Raw genomic sequence first — 19,847 nt, forward strand, 5'->3', positions numbered from 1 at the left:
AAAAGTAGGTATATTAGCTTATGACACTAAATCCCAACTAAGGCTCTCAAGAGCCTGTGTCGCTCACCTGTATTTACTGATGCTTTGGAAATCATGTAAAATAAGGTTAAAATCATAATTAATAGTATTAGATATTAGATATTATAATGATATCTAAGATAATAACAACTAGAGGCTCTCAAGAGCCTGTGTCGCTCACCTGTATTTACTGATGCTTTGGAAATCATGCAAAATAAGGTTAAAATCATAATTAATAGTATTAGATATAAGATATTATAATGATATCTAAGATAATAACAAATAAATGTGAATAGTGTCCACATGTGGACACAGATGATGCCCTCGCTTGCATATCATATAGTTATAAAGGGACATAACTGAAGAATGGTAAAAGTGACGATACCCAAATTTGAACTTGATCGGAGTTTTGTGGTAATAAGCATTGTGTGCAAGTCTCATAACATTTGGTTGAGGCTAACTTAAGTAGAGAACAGAAACTAAAAATTCAGCAATTTTTCTATTTGTAAACACGCATAACTCTAGAACAGTTGTGTATAAGTTTATAACATTTGGTTGAGACAAGCTAAAGTAAGAGAACGGAAACGAAAAATTTTGCCATTTTTATGTTTATAAAGGGACATAACTCAAGAATGGTAAAAGTGTTGCCACCAAATTTCGTACTTAATCTGTATTATGTAGTAATAAGCATTGTGTATAAGTTTCATAACATTTGGTTGAGGCAAACTAAAGTATGAAAACGGAAACAAAAAGTTTGTACTTGATCTTAGTTTTGTGGTAATGAATATTGTGTATAGGTTTTATAATGTTTGGTTGGGGCAAACTTAAGTTACAGAATGGAAACTAAAAATTTTGCAATCTTTCGATTTATAAAGGGGCATAACTCAATAATAGTTAAAGTGACACTACCCAAATTCAACTTGATCTGTGTTTTATCAGTGGAAGTCAAAATTAAACATTGCATTGTATAAAGCATTGATTGTAGTTGATTCAACTATAATCATGGACAAAGGAAGATAACTCCAATTTTAATAAAATGCTTCGCTGGGGCGCAGCTTGATACGACCGCAGAGGTCGACCCTGAACAGTTAGGGCAAGTATGGACACAACATTCAAGCTTGATACAGCAATGAATTTGGATTGCAATTAAATATTTGACACAGCATAGGTTTCTGACACAGAATGAAAGTGGTCTAAGAACTAAAATTTTTTTAATTTACCTATTCAAACCATATCATTATTATTTGCTTTTATATATAAATCAGAAATAACCAATTTAAAATGGAAAATTTTAAAGAAAAAAAAGGAAAAAAAAATCCCCCCCCCCCAAATTTTTGAACCCCCTTATGATTCATCACCCCCAAACTCAATCCCAGCCTTCCCTTTGTGGTATGGTACCTTGCAGTACAATTTCAGAGAGATCCATACACTTGAACACAAGTTATTGTCTTGAAACTAGAAAAATGCTTGTTTTTTGGCCCCTTTTTGGCCCCAAATTCCTAAACGTTTACGGCAATTACCTCCAAACTCAAACCCAGCTTTCCCTTTGTGATATGGAACCTTGCAGTACAATTTCATAAAGATCCATACACTTACACACAAGTTATTGTCCTGAAACTAGAAAAATGTTTGTTTTTTTGCCCTTTTATGTCCCCATATTACTAAAATTTTGAGGGAATTACCCCCAAAATCAATCCCAGCCTTCCCTTTGTGGTATGGTACCTTGCAGTACAATTTCAGAGAGATCCATACACTTGAACACAAGTTATTGTCTGGAAACTAGAAAAATGCTTATTTTTGGCCCCTTATTCCTAAACTTTTTGGGCAATTACCCCCAAACTCAAACCCAGCTTTCCCTTTGTGATATGGAACCTTGCAGTACAATTTCATAAAGATCCATACACTTACACACAACTTATTGTCATGAAACTAGAAAAATGCTTGTTTTTTGCCCCTTTTATGTCCCCATATTCCTAAAATTTGGAGGCAATTACCCCCAAAATCAATCCCAGCATTCCCTTTGTGATATGGAACCTTGTGATACAATGTCAGAGAGATTCATACACTTACACACAAGTTATTGTCATGAAACTAGAAAAATGCTTGTTTTATGCCCTTTTTGGCCCCTTATTCCTAAAATTTGGAGGCAATTACTCCCAAAATCAATCCCATCATTCCCTTTGTAATATGGAACCTTGTGGTACACTGTCAGAGAGATCCATACACTTAAACACAAGTTATGTCTGGAAGTTACAAAAATGCTTATTTTTGGCCCCTTTTTGGCCCCTAATTCCTTATCTGTTGGTACCATTACCCCCAAAATCAATCCCCACCTTCCTTTTGTGGTATTGAACCTTATGGTAAAATTTCATAGAGATCCATTCACTTAAACTAAAGTTAAAGTGCGAAAACTAATGTGTCTTCGGACGACGATGACGACGACGATGCCAACGTCATACCAATATACGACCACAAAAATTTTTTTGCGGTCGTATAAAAATTACTTGATATTTAGAAGAAAATAAAAATTTTGCAATTTTTCCATTTCTAAAGGTAATACTCTAGAACAGTAAAAGTGACGTCACCAAAATTGAAACTTGATCTGTGTTTTATGGTAATAAGCATTCTGTATAAGTTTCATAACATTAAGTTGAGGCAAACTAAAATTAGAGAATGGAAACGAAAAATTCAGCAATTTTTCCATTTGTAAAGGGGCAAAACTCTAGAAAGGTAAAAGTGACGCCACCAAAATTCAAACTTGATCTGTGTTTTGTGGTAATAAGCATTGTGTATAAGTTTCATAACATTTGGTTAAGGCAAACAAAAATTAGAGAACGGAAACGAAAAATTCAGCAATTTTTCCATTTGTAAAGGGGCATAACTCTAGAACGGTAAAAGTGACGCCACCAAAATTCAATCTTGATCTGTGTTTTGTGGTAATAAGCATTGTGTATAAGTTTCATAACATTTGGTTGAGGCAAACTAAAATTAGAGAATGGAAACGAAAAATTCAGCAATTTTTCCATTTGTAAAGGGGCAAAACTCTAGAACGGTAAAAGTGACGCCACCAAAATTCAATCTTGATCTGTGTTTTGTGGTAATAAGCATTGTGTATAAGTTTCATAACATTTGGTTAAGGCAAACAAAAATTAGAGAACGGAAACCAATTTTGGGACGTACGTACATACGTACGTACGTTCGTTCGTTCGTACGTACGTACAGACGGACAAGGGTAAAACTTAATGCCCCCTCCCCTACGGTGAATTACTAACTCAGGGGCAGCAACCCAACAACGGGTTGTCCGATTCCTCTGAAAATTTCAGGGCAGATAAATCTAAATCTGATGAACATTTTTGCCACCTGTCAGATTTGCTCTAAATGCTTTAGTTTCAGAGATATAAACTAAAAACTGCATTTTACCCCTATGTTCTATTTTTAACCAAGTTGGCCATGATGGTTGGAAGGCGGGGTCATCGGACAAGTTTTTTAAACTAGATACCCTAATAATGATTATGGCCAAGTATGGTTAAATTTGTCCCAGTAGTTTCAGAGAAGAAGATTTTTGTAAAAGATTACAAAAATTTACGAAAAATTGTTAAAAATTGACTATTAAGGGCAATAACTCCTAAAGGGGTCGGCTGACAATTTTGGTCATGACAACTTATTTGTAGATCTTACTTTGCTGAACATTATTGCTGTTTACAGTTTATCTCCATCTATAATAATCAAAAACTGCAAAATTTCCTTAAAATTACCAATTCAGGGGCAGCAACCCAACAACAGGTTGTCAGATTTGTCTGAAATTTACAGGGCAGATAGATCTTGACCTGATAATCAGTTTTACCCTACGTCAGATTTACTCTAAATGCTTTGGTTCCAGAGATATAAGCCAAAATCTACATTTTACCCCTATGTTCTATTTTTAGCCATGGTGGCCATCTTGGTTGGTTGGAAGGGTCATCGGACACATTTTTTAAACTAGATACCCTAATGATGATTGTGGCCAAAGTTTGTTTAAATTTGGCCCAATGGTTTCAGAGGAGAAGATTTTTGTAAAAAGCTAACGATGACGGACGACGGACGCCAAGTGATGAGAAAAGCTCACTTGTCCCTTTGGGCCAGGTGAGCTAAAAAACTGCAAAATTTCTGTAAAATTACTAACTCAGGGGCAGCAACCCAACAACGGGTTGTCAGATTCGTCTGAAAATTTCAGGGTAGATAAATCTAAATCTGATGAACATTTTTGCCACCTGTCAGATTTGCTCTAAATGCTTTAGTTTCAGAGATATAAACCAAAAACTGCATTTTACCCCTATGTTCTATTTTTAACCAAGTTGGCCATGATGGTTGGAAGGCGGGGTCATCAGACAAATTTTTAAACTAGATACCCTAATAATGATTATGGCCAAGTATGGTTAAATTTGTCTCAGTAGTTAAGAGAAGAAGATTTTTGTAAAAAGCTAATGACGACGACGGACGCCAAGTGATGAGAAAAGCTCACTTGGCCCTTTGGGCCAGGTGAGCTAACAAGCACTTGGCAAAATCTTGAGAATAGTAAATGTGCTTTTATTGCTATTCTTCGTCTCAATGTCAGATTGAGTGGAGAGCAAAAGTCCTTCACACATTGCATGTTCAAGATATCCAATAAACAACATCTATTCATTGTAGTACACAGATGTCATAACTTACCCAACAACATCATTGTAAAATACTGAAATAATACACAGTCAGTTATGTGTTTCTTTCCTTTAAAATCAGCTGTATTTGTACGAGGCAAAACAAAACAACAGGTGAAATGCAAGCTTAAGCTTCAAACACTTCAATTAATTTGGGTAATATTGTTGTTTTATCATATTGGTAAACTCATTTTTATCGAAATTGTTTTCATTTAAAATTTAATTCATTTTGTTTAGTTTCCCCCATGAAGGCCACTTGCATATTACGTAATATTTACAAAAAAAAATTGACAATCATCTGATGATTGGTACACAGGAAAGAATCACTCATGCTCACATAAAAATACATCCTTCAAGTTAATAACCATTTATTGTAACATAACAATTAAATTTAATAGTAATTAACAATAATAAAACACTGTTTAACATTGTGTTCATGATTTTGTGTGGTTGGAGCTTTAAGTGATAAACGTAAAAAGTGTACTATTATATCGGTACGATATCTGTTGGGTAGTAAATGATACCCAATATTGCAGGATAAATACAGAATAATGGCATATTTTACTGACTTTATCACAAGAATATCAAACCAGCCAACAAGGCCAAGCTGATATTCAAGCTGATGAAGTCAGGATAAAAAATAAAATGCCATTATTCTTTTTATCAACATATTGCATTAAGAATATATTTTTATGGTTGAAAATATGAAATAAAATGAAATAGTTAGTATAAGTATTTTTACGTGATCAAAACATGATAGTTGTTTGGTTGTATGAATGAAGTCGCATGCATTTTAATGATAAAGTGACTCAGATGGACATGAATATGTGATGTTGCTGCACTGATACTTGATGTTATTGCCTAATATTTTTGAGTATCAGCTTCGGTCAATGACCTAAAAAATATGAGGTTGTATAATTAAAGGTAAAATGTTAAAATTGCCAATAAAAACATTTAGACAACCACTTGGCACATAAGGATTAATTTTAGATAACCTGGAAGGAAATAATGTCTTATTAAATAAAAAGAAATCAAATGGTCTGCATAATTATAAACAAACTAAACGTGAAAAGTGAAGTAGCACATATAAAAATAGATATCTGAAGAACAAATATTCCATTGCTGTAAAAATATGAGAGCATACAGCCAAGCATGGAGAAACTTTCTGTACCCTCCACACAGATTGAGAGACTAGCTTTACATCTATGTATTTTAAATTGAAGGCTTTGCTTCATGATATCATTTAACTCAGAGGTATTAACTTAACATAATACTTAAAATTGGCGATATCAAATTTACCACAAATCCTCAAAAAAAGCTGTCAAAACACATTTGAAAAAAATTCATGCAAAAATACAACATGATGAAATTTGCAGTAATTATAACTGGCATTTCCATATATGCTTGCAATATTCTATGACCACATGTTCAGAATTCATTAGTTATGTCAGTAAATAATAAAATCAATAGGTGCACATGTAAAATTCTGAATGTTCTGAATGTATGTTTTGAATCAAGTAACAATTAAATGAAGGCAAATCACTGAGATCATCAATTCTCAGCAAAACAATAATGTAAAATATCAGACCTTTGACACAATATAAACCTTTTTAATCAGCCCTTTGACACAATATAAACTTTTTTAATCAGCCCTTTTCTCACAATATAAACCTTTTTAGTTTATCACTCTGATTACTAACTGAAAAGGCTTTATATTGTGACTTGTGATGATATTTTTACATGTTAAAAACCTGAAAATAAAAACATCATCTACATAAAAATTTTCATGAAAAAAGCCTTATAATTACAAATTCAAGGTCACAAAATTATATAATTCTGTAACAGTTTTGGTAATGGTAGTTGTGAAAGCTTCCCTCTAATAGAACATCCATTTGTCTTTTTGATCAGTTCATTCCTCACACATATTCTACACATAGATTTTAAAGTCAAAAGCTCAAGCTGTCGTGTTTGAACATGTTTGACAAAGTTTTGGTCCATATTTGGTTTCCTTGAGAGAATTTGAGGTAAACTTGAATTGCTATGGATGGGATATCCAGCGTCTATGAAAATATCACAAAGAGAAATTCTGTCTTCGGTTTTTATATCTTTGTTATCTATCATACATTGGAAAACTCCCTGCAATTAAATAAAGTCTTTGCATTATATAAACTAGAATATCATGATCTAGTGATCACAGATACCTTTGCTTGCAGTAAAACTCATCAATGGTAAATGCCTAAACCAAAACTTAATATGACCTGTATTTCATGGTTTTAGCACTGGATTAAAATCTAAACTAGCACTTCCATTATCACCAGGCAACCCTCCCAAAAATTTAAAAGTTAAACAGAGGTTGAATTTTCTATAAGCTTGTAAGTAAACTTTGGAAAAACCACGAAACTAAATATCGTTTTATAAGAAAATACAATTTTCCCTCAATCCATGAGAATAAAAGAATCCACAGTATTCTTGAACTGAAATGCAAATACCTCCAAAATTGAACTAGACCTTTATTTTACAGTTCATAACATGGTGTTCAAGTTTCAAAAGATTTTGACAAGCACCAATTTTTTTATAAAGAAAATGTATTGTTACTGACAGCCTTAAATGTTGTAATCAACGTATGATAAATATGTTCACATGTTGACACCATCATTTAAATTATTAGAAACATTTTCTGAGTTTGTTGATTAGGGTCAAAGTCTACTGAAGAATTTATATTATACTTTCATTTTGGTATTTTTTTTTAGGATTTCATGGTTTATAATGCAAAAGAAGCATATACTTATACAGACCTTGATTTTCCCAGTAACCATTGCACCTTCAGATATCAGATACTTTGCCAGCTCAGCATGACCATTCTTCAGAACCTCATGAAGTGGGCATTGTTCCATCTGCAGGTAAAAATATATCATTATCACATTTCATATCTTAAAGTTTTCCAAATTTGGTGCATTGGGTGTTGATGGCAGATCTATGTATGTTTCTGTTAAATTAATTAACAATTTTTAGAGACTGAGGACAATTAAGATCTTGACATATTACATGGTAGACACCTGTCTATTGTAGAAGACTATGTTGCACTCTAGATGTCTTTTTTGTTATATTTGTAACTAGTTTGCCTGTCTTATTGTGTTTCCACACTTCCTTCTCTTTTATTTATTGTCCGAAAAAATATATCACAGAAGTTTTCTTTATGGGCCAAGACTTAACAGTTACCTAGGAAGCTATGAATGAAACAAATATGTTTTCCAAAAAAGGGTCATGGTGATTTTGGCAATTGAAAGTGCAACAATGATAACAAAAGAGAGAACATGAAACAGTATTTTAAACAAAAAGAGCACAAAAAATGGCAATACCACTAAGAACCCCATAAAAAAAGTTCCCCATACAAAGTATGATCAGATTTGTTTGAGGGCATTCCCATAATACTACTGAATAAAAATAAGAGCAATACTTTTTTTGGAATAGAAAAATATATTTTTTTCTGTATTACTACAATGTTCTCTAGTAATTTAGTCATCAAAGTTAAAAATTTTGAAACAAAACACATTAAATAGGACTGTTTAATACAGGGTTTAATCTAATTATCCCACTTATTTTATAGGATAGGAAAAAAACTTGGTCCATTGATATTAAAGGAATAACTTTCTTAGATATATGAGATTTGTAACTCTGAAAAAATAGGTACACTTTTTTTTAAGACCCAAATCCAACCAAAAAGAAACCAAATGAAGTCCGGAGGAAATTATTTTGCTATCATAAACCTGATTGTTCTTTTTGCAATCTGTACCTTTTTGTATCTGATATGTTATAAAATACATTTACCCCTTCCCCCCTTTTCAACACCTAATTAGTTATGGCTTTTGTGTTTTCTTGTGTAATAAGTTTTGCTTTTTGTAGCCTGGAAGCAGGATTTGTTGATTCTTAAATTAGAAATAAGAAAGATTTTCATCAAAGGCCAAATTAGCATCTACGGGAAGTCTAATTGTTTATTAGGAGTAACACATACAAAATGATGCCTGAGAAGTAAACAAATAAACAAATCAACAGACATAAAGATACCTACATAATCCCTCTTCAGTAATTGTATCATAGTTAGGATCAACAGACATAAAGATACCTACATAATCCCTCTTCAGTAATTGTATCATAGTTAGGATCAACAGACATAAAGATACCTACATAATCCCTCTTCAGTAATTGTATCATAGTTAGGATCAACAGACATAAAGATACCTACATAATCCCTCTTCAGTAATTGTATCATAGTTAGGATCAACAGACATAAAGATACTTACATAATTAGTAATTGTATCATAGTTAGGACTCAATTTAAACTATCTTTAAGTTTAATGCAAGTTTGAAGTGCTGCATTTGTTGGGTAAATTTTTAAAAGAAATATTAAGGTTACACTCCTACAAAATACTGATCTACACTCATTATTCAATCAGATCTTATTTTCAGGATTTCTAATCAACAAAAGCAATACTTGTTTGGTATTTCGTGGTCTTCTGATAAAATTCCAAAATAGGAATAATTAATCAAGCGTCATACTTACTGCATTGACACAGTTCAAGTTTGCTCCATTTTCAACCAATATCTTGGCAATCTGTATGTAATTTAATTTAGCTGCCCAATACAGAGGTGACCAGAGATCCTGACAAAAAAATTAATCAAATTGAACCAGTTGTCTACTTTACATTTCACACAAAAACCTGTCTACATAAATTATTTAACAAACTACAATACATATATATATACAACAAAATTTGTTACATGCACACGTATAAAAATTGTGGTTTTTATCCAACACAATCATAGGTTTGAACGTTGTTTTCAATTTAGACTCGTTTATAATTATTTTGTTTGGGCTTGTATTATATTTTCCCTCCAGTTTATATAATCCGTTCATCCTATTTTGACTCTTTAAAATTCAAGAGTCTATCCTAAATTAAGGTAAATTAAATGGCCTTCCAAATACTTTTCGATCCTTAACATCACTGAAGAGACATTAATTGTCGAAATCCAGATATGGTGTAAAATAAATTAGCACCTCATGTTGTGGTTTACTATCTTTACTGCAAGTTTATTGTTTTCTACTTGGTATTAAATTTATATAGAGAACCATTTTGTTACACCTTGTGATTAATTTATTTGGCAATCGTCAATGGCAGTCAGCAGGGTTTAAGAACATCAGTTGTTCAACCTTTTAGTCAAATGCGTTTTGTTAAAATATATTTTTTCACTCTTTTGGTCTTTTGGAAAATGTTGTTTGTGCTGTATTTAGACCCCTCTACAACGAAATTTGTTACATGCACACTTATAAAAATTGCGGTTTTTATCCAACGCAATCATAGGTTTGAATGTTGTTTTCAATTTAGACTTGTATATATATAAACAAGTCTAAATTGAAAACAACGTTCAAACCTATGATTGCGTTGGATAAAAACTGCAATTTTTATATGTGTGCATGCAAAACAAATTTCTTGGTAGAGGGGTCTAAATACAGCACAAACAACATTTTCCAAAAGACCAAAAAAGTGTAAAAGTATATTTTAACAAAACGCATTTGACTAGCAGGTCGAACAACTGATGTTCTTAAACCCTGCTGACTGCCATTGGTGACTGCCAAATAAACGGATCACCAGATATAACAAAATGGATCTTATAATAATTTATTACCAAACAGAAAACAATTAACTTGCGAAAAAGATGGTATACCGCAAACATGAGGTGCAAAAATTTGCACACCATATCCGGATTTCTACAATTAATGTCTCTTCAGTGATGTTAGGAATCGAAACGGTATTTGGAAGGCCATATAATTTACTTCAATTTAGGATAGACTCTTGAATTTTGAAAGAGTCGAAATAGGATGAACGGATCATATAAACCTGAAGGCAAATATAATACAAGCCCAAATGAAAAAATATAAACAAGTCTACCGGTAAATTGAAAACAACGTTCAAACCTATGACTGCGTTGGATAAAAACCACAATTTTTATATGTGTGCATGCAAAACAAATTTCTTGGTAGAGGGGTCTAAATACAGCACAAACAACATTTTCCAAAAGACCAAAAAAGTGAAAAAGTATTTTTTAACAAAACGCATTTGACTAGCAGGTCGAACAACTGATGTTCTTAAACCCTGCTGACTGCTATTGGTGATTGCCAAATAAATATATATTTATGTGCAGAAGTTTCCAAGGATTTTACAGATTTAAAAATTCTCAAATTACCCGTTACGTGAGTATTCTTATAAATTTAGCATGTTCCCTACAAACATATTTTCTTGAATATTTCCCCTGGCTTTTTTAATAGCAAACCTAAATATTACTGAATATTTTTAATAAACTGTGGACACATAGATATGTCTCGCCTATCAGCATAAAATTCAGAAATAGACAATCTGATGGACAGCAATATTGCTCATTAATTCAGTCACTGGACCATGATCAGGGCCTGAAAATGGTCTACAAATTGAGATGTGCAGACAGTTATGTAACTTTATAGAAAATATCATTGTTTATTGTAAGTGGTTCCTATCAATATATAACTTAAGAAGAAAAACTTAACATTAAAAATTTCTAATTAATTCAAAGTCACTGGACTATGTCATAGGGGGACGGGACACAAAATAGTCATCAAACTGATATGTACTGATAGTAAGGGGACTTCATACAAAATATCATTGATCTATCACAAGTAGTTCCTATCAAACTAACTTAAGCAGAAAACCTAACAATTGATGAAGCCCGAGCTGTGCCGGAAAAGCAATCCCTATGTCTCGCTTTCCTCGACTTTCGTCGCAGGCGAGACAAAAACTATAAATCTCAAATACTAAAATACATAAACATATAAGTGTGTACAAAAATGAATGTATCTTAATCTTATGACAAAAAGTTTAAAATGTGATTATAGTTTTTTTTTTTAAATCATACTGATTGAAAGATTCAAGAGCAGAGAAGAACCACCCTTAGATAGCCTGTGATTATCCTTTTATCAACATTTTTTGGAATCTTTACCTTAAACTGTTTATTGCCAAATTCACATTTAACATTTTAAACTTAAGACCACCCTTGAGAAATTCTTTGTGTGATGTTGCTTTCCCATGCCTCGTAGGGTTGGGTAGGTAGGTGGGGGATTTTAAATTTTTGTTTAGCCAACAACATAAGTTACATGTTTTAGACAAGAAAACGACGTTAGAACAGGGAAAAAAAAAATTGGAATGATTTGTGTCATCAATTTTACGGGTGGGCTGCTTTTTAAGGTGGGTAGGTAAGCAACATCAAACATTCTATATTCTATTTTTGGCCTAAAGGTTTGACTATGCATAAATGTTCATATTGAAACTCCATGAGTAGTATTACTGGTATTACAATATGTTTCAAAGAGGCTTTTTCTAGCAAAATGATTTCTGTTACATTTTACCTCATCTTGTAAGTTAACATTGGCTCCATTATTGACTAACTGCTGAACAATATCTGTGTTGCCTCGCCATGTAGCAAAATGTAAGGCTGTTCTTCGATCCTGAAAAAATCCAAGAATTATTTAAAGTTTGTTTCATTTGTATCTCAAAAGGCAATATTTCACACATCGAAACTGTAACTTTGGAATATTTTATTGATGATGATAAGAGCTTATTTGGTTGATACAGCTGTTGGTAGACTCCTTGTCCCCCAGGGTATTTGTTATTTGGTTGATACAGCTGCTGGTAGACTTCTTGTCCCCCAGGGTATTTGTTATTTGGTTGATACAGCTGCTGGTAGACTTCTTGTCCCCCAGTGTATTTGACTATCATCAGCTCTCAGTAGTCACTGCTTTGGCACTGACATGATTTGTAACATTCCTACTTTTCTTAAATTCTTAGTTGATACATCTCATCATTGGTGGATCTTGCTATTGTTTTAACATCCCTTTTGGTAATATAGTTCCTTAAATATTAGAATATATTTTATTATACTTCATGTCAAAATGCCAGATTTCGCCTCAGTTGACAATGTTTTCTCGGGGTAACAATCTGCTCTATCACCCTCTCAGCTATGTGTTATTTATATAATATTCTATAGTCGATCCATCTGCATGAAGGAAAATCAAGAAAATCCCTTTCGACACACCAAATTTATAAAGTGTTATTTCCATAATTTTTCTAGCACTGGGGTGATAACTGCTGCTAATCCCCAATGGGTGAAGGGTCATCAGCTCAGTAGTCCTTGCGTCAGCACAGACATTATTTGTAACATTCAAACTTTTCTTAAATTTTTCATTTATTACCGGTAATTTTGAAATTATCAAAAACATAAAGTTCATCATGTTCATAGTCCCTCAGACAAAGCTGACTTTAGGTTTATTACGCTATTCCTTTTGATCCTATAGCTCCTGAAGTTTTCTATATATTCATTGCTTTCAAATTTATTGGGTTTGATTGATCCTGAAGAAGGTAAATCAAGAACTCTAGATGCATCAAGCTTACACAGAGTTATTTTCAGTATTCTGCATTTAATATCGTGCACTTATAATCTCACTCAAGTAAAGCAGACAAGTTATATTCCATAAAAGTCTTTTTTAGGTACCAATCACATTAATTGTGAATATGCAATTACAACAAAGGCTGGCTACATGAAAAATTTGGTATTGAATAACAAGAATGTATCCTAAATTTGGAAAATCAAAATGACATTTTACAAAATACATCTAGATTGACTGTTATTGTGGTTAAATTGTTTGAATGGGATTAAGTCCAGCCTAAATAGATTTCCACCAATCAAGATGCCTACAAAGACTTCAAATCTGTGTACTATCCATCTCAACATTTATAAGTTTACTGAAAAAGTACACCATAACTTTGAAAGGATCCTTTTTATTTTATCTATTACAGTCCTTACCAAAGTCTGTACATTAACTTTTGCTCCATAATTGAGCAATTCTTTTACAATATCTGTATTCCCAGTATGGCCCATTCTTGATGCTACATGTAAACATGTTCTGTTATCTTTAGTTTTAGCATTCACATCAGCTTTTGCTTGTAGGAGTAATTTTATAATAGGCAATTTACCACCAGCTACTGCATCATGTAAAATAGTTCCACCAAACTAAAATTACAAAAATTATACATGTATGTATAACAATAACACATTAACAAGAAATGAAATGTGTGTAGGCTTCTTGTTGCTGTAAGTGCCAAAATGTAATATGACTGCCAAAAACTAAGTCAATATATCAGGTCTGAGGAAAATAAAAAACAGAAAAATATCAATTTTTGTCAGATGAAGAAGTTTCTGTCAAAGTTTTGTACAATGTTATCCGAGTTATAAATTCTTTAACCACACTCAGTAACTAAATGTTGACTTCAAAATAAACTATGTCCATTTTTGGTTAAAATAAGGGAAAATTTAGAGAATTTTTTCTCTAGAAGGTTAAAAAGCTTCTGCACAATACTCCTGAAATTTCATGAAGGTTTGTAAAGGTTAATGACAATTTAAAAGCATTATGTTTAACTCTGGTCTGTATCTAAATGTTAACTCCAGCACAACTAAGCCTATTTATCTGTAAATCACTGAAAGTAAAAAAAAATATAATTTTCTTTTTTCTTGACCATGAAGAAGCATCTGTCGATACAAATACTTTATTTATCATAAAACTACAATTACATAGTTATAGTTTAATAGTTTTGAAAATTTTTATAAAGGTTTTTGAATGTTATTAATGTCTGAATGAAACTTTAACCACAGACTGAACCTAAAAGGTTGACAATGCTGATAACAATGGAAGTTAGATTCACTATGTCTTGCACATGAAGATATAATGCAACCACCACATTCTGTATGTGCTTGTCCCAAGTCAGGAGTACGGTGACCTATAGTTGTTAATTTCTGTGTCATTTGGTCTCTTGTGGAGAGTTGTCTCATTGGCAATCATACCACATCTTCTTATTTTTATAAGACAAAAAGTAAGCTACTTTATCTGAACATACAAAACTAAAAAAAAACATGACTTAATAAACATTTGGTTAATTTTCAAGTATTGAACAACTTCAACATTAACCCTTCCCTATTCTATACGTGCCTGTCGCAAATAAGGAGCCTGTAATGCAGTGGTTGTCGTTTGTTGCTGTATACCATATTTGTTTTTGTTTACTGTTTTTTACATCAATCAGGCCAATATTTTTCTTGTTTGAATAAAACATTTGTTATGTCAGGGACTTTATAGCTTGCTACATGTATGCTGCATGGGTTTTGCTCATTTTTGAAAGCTATATGATGACCTATAGTTGCTAACTTTTACATGTACATCATTATGTCTCTGGTTGAAAGTCTCATTGGCAATCATACCACATCTATTTTTATATTAAAAATTGTAACCCCAACACATTCTGCAGGGTTCTCACTAAGGCGAGTCCATGAGTCCTGGACTCACGAAAATCTGTCAGGACTCAACATTTTCAAAACTGGTGAGTACAAAGATGCATCAAGATTGAAATATTTTGTATAAACTGAACATACATACCATCATTTTATAGCAAAGTTTAAAAGTAATCTGAATTTAATGTCATTTCATTGCTCTATTAGGTCATATGGACTAAATAATAAATTATATTGCAATAAATTATCTTTTTCTTACTGTTGGACTCACCATGGCCAAAAATAATGAGTCCCTGGACTCGCCTTCAAAAATCCTTAGTGAGAACCCTGATTCTGTATGTGCCTGACCCAAGTCAGTGGTTGTCGTTTTTTGCATGTATATATCTTATTTGTTTTTAGTTTGTTTCGTTCATAAATCAGGCCATTGATATACTCGTTTGAATTGTTATGCATTTTATCAGAGGGCCGTTTACAATTCCAAGTATCTCCAAGTATTTTATATAAGGGAAAACAGGGGTCCAAAGATTTACTTAAAACTAAAGCACCAAAAAACATTTAAAATATACAATTTTCTTGGGTGAAGCTATAAAACAGGAAAACAGGAACAGAGTTAATGGGCACAGATTCCAGAGGTTTTATGTAGATCTGGTCCAATTTCTTCTGGCCCATATTTCAAGCTGATTCAGCCCTTATTAGAAATAATTTATAATACATGGTTTACAATTAAATACTCTTTAGAACAAACTATAAGTAGTGAAATATACCTTCATTTATCAAACGTTAACAAATTTTATACCGGTATATCAAATAAATGTGGGACAATCTACATATGTACAGTAACTGTTGTTCTATGATTGACACATATTAAAAAAAACAATTTCGCTAGATTTTTTAAGGAAATTTCTTTTTAATAAAATCCGACTAAGACATGTGAGTCTCAGGTTGAGACAGGTGAACCATGCCCTCAATTACTATAACCGAACTTAATTTCTAGCTATTGAACATAACATTCACTGGAATGACAGCTAGTGGTTTATTATTCTTGAAATTCAACTTGGCAATTTTTGAGAAACATAGCAATTAAATATTTGCAGTTTAGAATCAAATCAAAGTCATATACTAACTGCTCTATTCTTTTTCGAGTTAACCTACAAAAAATGCAAATTTCCACATCCATTATTTGAGTATGGTCTTCTAATCTATGTCTTTATGACAGTGTAATCTCTACTGCGCTTTTTCTCATATGTGTTGTTATCTCCCTTGTATTAACTCTATTGTTTATTTATATGTGGTGCTTAAAAAAAATATTAATAGTATTTAAGAGAAGAAAAAAAATGATACAGTATGGGATAAAAAATTAAATAACAACAATAATGGCAAATCTTCACAATGACATGTTTCACTTTTTTTAATTCCTGCATTTGCGCAGAAATCTACTTCCTTCTTCCAGTCTTGTTTGTCATGAGACTTTGAGTGAAATATATATTTATCAGTCCAGTAAAATATAGGAAGGAACACAATAATTTCATTTCTAATTATTCTTTGATATGAAAAAACGTTACCTGATGATAGCGTTTCTTTGTTTACATTGAATATGACGTCATAACTAAAATAACGTCACAACTTAAATCCCTAACAACGGTATTTCCGTTTCTTTTTTAACAGATTTAGAACTTAAAATATGTTTGAATTAAAAAAAAATAATTTATATAGACTTCGTCCCCTTTCACAGGTAATGCCTGCCTCATATTAGCAAACAAGATGACTTCTCTGGGGAAACACAAAGTTCGGTAATAAGCTGACTTTTTTATTGTTTTTTTTATATAGGTGTAAATTATGTTATGTCACAGGTAACAATTTGCTTCAAATTACAGACAGAAGAACTCGAATCCGGGTCCGTTCGCGCCCAATCACGTTCGCCCCCATGCACGTTCGCCCCCCTTTCACTTTCGCACCCTACACGTTCGCACCCAAAGTCCGTTCGCACCCTACACGTTCGCGCCCATTTTTTATTGGTTTTGTTTTTAATAATTTGTAAACAAGTTTTGGTAAGTGTATTGCTATAAATATATATTTTTTCATTGTTTCTAAATAAAGTGAGATTCTGACAAGGTTTTTTTTGTGTCATGGTAAATATATTGCTATAAACATTTTTTTTCATTGTTTTTAAATAAAGTGAGATTCTGACGACCAGTATTTTATTTTTGTGTTGAATAATTTTTAATCATGTTTGGATAGTGTATTGCTATAAATAGTTTTTTTCATTGTTTATGAATAAAGTGAGATTCTGACACACATGAGATCAAAGGAGCCAAGCAGTTAAAAACAATTATCTTTCATGTTTTTTATTTAAAATCTTCAAAGTTTTACTCATACCAAGCTAAATAGGTATCCGGTCGTTCCGTCCCCAAACCGATCCGGCCCCAAGTCGATCCGGCCCAAAGTCGATCCGTCCCAAGTCGATCCGGCCCACGTCGATCCGTCCCTACGTCGATCCGGCCCCATAATAAAATATGAATAAACTATATTGACCTTGGAGGATTTTGTAACAAATTTTAACAGTATTTATTTAAATGGAATTTGTAAAAATGATGGATGACAACAGGTAAGTGAAGTATTGGAGTACCAGTCAAAGAATTATTTTAAATCGATACGAAAATGAGTGTGATTGTGTCTGTTTATATAGCAGCGTCAACATATTAATATGAAGTTATTTTCCATGATAACTTTGAACGTCATGGCGATTTTTATTTTATTTAATTCACACACAGAAAAGCTTAATAAATATTTACAGTCCAATGGAACCTATAAAATTTAACTCATCATATTGACTTGTTTTATCAAATCATTAGTCTATAATTGGTTTGTTTATTCAACAATTGTCTAATGATTGTGAACTAAGTTAATGTCACTCGTGATCACTTAATTCAATCAAATCCTGATTGATTAAAGTTACGTAATCACTGGTCTTTATAGTTTGATCTTTTGTTTGGTGTTATGTGTTATAACAATTAATTGTATTTTTTTTCAGGTAACATAAGAGGCTTCTATAAAACGTTTTTTTTTGTTGTAATATTGAATATAGTCAATATATTTTTTTTAAGTTGACAATATTTTGAATAGTTGTGTGTAGATAAAAAAAACAAGTTATATGAGTATCCATTATTCTTTATTGTAAGATAATAACAAAATAATTACACTCGATGCACGTGAAGATCACATCTATTTCTTCATTTACCATGCGTCTGTATTCCAGTAGAGATACTCCTATAAAGGAATTTAAAAAAAGTAAATATCTATCTTTATAACTTGTAAAATACAAATATATAATACAAAAAAATAGAATTTATAAGCTTTTTGCCATTTAACACCTGAAAAACACGGAAGTTAATATTCCCAGATTTAAAACAAAACTATATACTTTTTTTCATATTTATAGAAAGGATTCGGCAAATCAAACATTTCTTTTAAGAACTTAAAACAAAAAACAAAGTTTGTATGTATCAGCTTGGGGATCGGCTTGTACCGTTGTGTATGTAACTATTTGTTATTACAAAGGATCACAGTCAATTGAAAGAAAATGCTAATTACTGCTGATTAATGTTGATTATAATTATACCCAATAATCTTGAAAACTTGTAATGAAAACATAATCAACATAGTTGTTTTAAACTCTTTTAAAGAAAATATTTGTCAAAGGCCAATTTTTTTTACCGTACACCTTTTACATTATAATAAAATTCATAAACATTTATGAATTACAATTAATATATATCTTTATTTTTAATCCTCATAAATATAATTTTTTATTGGGCCGGATCGACTTTAAATATGGGCCGGATCGACGTTGGGCCGGATCGACGTGGGACGGATCGACTTGGGCCGGATCGACGTGGGGCCGGATCGACATGCAGTATTTACATCAACGCAAGTTAAAACAACTATGACAACAATCATGATTTTCAAACACTCCACAATAATACCAAATTAGGCTGTAAATAAATACCAATTAGCAGTAATCATACATAATTAACATTTAATAATTAATCATCAAATCAATTTAAAACTATATTTCATGTTCATCCTAGCCCCCATAAAAATCTTTCATGTTTTTTATTTAAAATCTTCAAAGTTTTACTCATACCAAGCTAAATACATGCAGTATTTACATCAACACAAGTTAAAACAACTATGACAACAATCATGATTTTCAAACACTCCACAATAATACCAAATTAGGCTGTAAATAAATACCAATTAGCAGTAATCATACATAATTAACATTTAATAATTAATCATCAAATCAATTTAAAACTATATTTCATTTAAAAATTCCCGAATTTTTATTTATGAAAATAAAAATATTTTGATATAACATCTACAAAACATCTAAAAATTTATCAGGTTTTTGAATAAAAAAAGGGTGCGAACGGACCTAGGGGGCGAACGTGTGGGGTGCGAACGTGTAGGGTGCGAACGTGTATTGGGCGCGAACGGACCCGATACCGAAGAACTCAGAAGGAGAGTTACCCAGAGTTTTTGCTGCCGAATAGCAAGAACACCTCCCTTCACTAGTCTTCGCACAGCTGTTTCGTCTCCATCCTTAACTGCGCGTTTCAATTTATCTTCATCTTCTTGTTTTTCTTTGTAAGTATCGTTATCATAAAATTTACGTTTTCGCTGCATTTTTTTTCCTCGCTGTAAATTTAGATTATTATAGACCTATTATACCTCTCCTGTTAAAAAGCACTTAACTGACGTAGTCACAGAAGCTTGTTGCCTGTATTA

At 32.2% G+C, this 19,847-nt stretch overlaps 1 protein-coding gene across 1 annotated transcript; it reads right to left on the minus strand.

Moving 5' to 3' along the window:
* Positions 1-6,026: 6,026 nt before the first annotated feature.
* On the minus strand, positions 6,027-19,838 carry LOC127718906 (putative ankyrin repeat protein RF_0381). Its single transcript, XM_052224998.1, has 6 exons — positions 19,590-19,838; positions 13,584-13,790; positions 12,130-12,228; positions 9,256-9,354; positions 7,490-7,588; positions 6,027-6,830 (listed from the first exon to the last, which is right to left on the minus strand). Exons 1-6 carry the CDS (start codon positions 19,743-19,745, stop codon positions 6,513-6,515), a joined length of 978 nt encoding a protein of 325 aa, XP_052080958.1. The 5' UTR covers positions 19,746-19,838; the 3' UTR covers positions 6,027-6,512.
* Positions 19,839-19,847: the final 9 nt, after the last annotated feature.

This window comes from Mytilus californianus, unplaced genomic scaffold (assembly GCF_021869535.1).
Source record: "Mytilus californianus isolate M0D057914Y unplaced genomic scaffold, xbMytCali1.0.p SCAF_10, whole genome shotgun sequence".
NCBI lineage: Eukaryota > Metazoa > Mollusca > Bivalvia > Mytilida > Mytilidae > Mytilus > Mytilus californianus.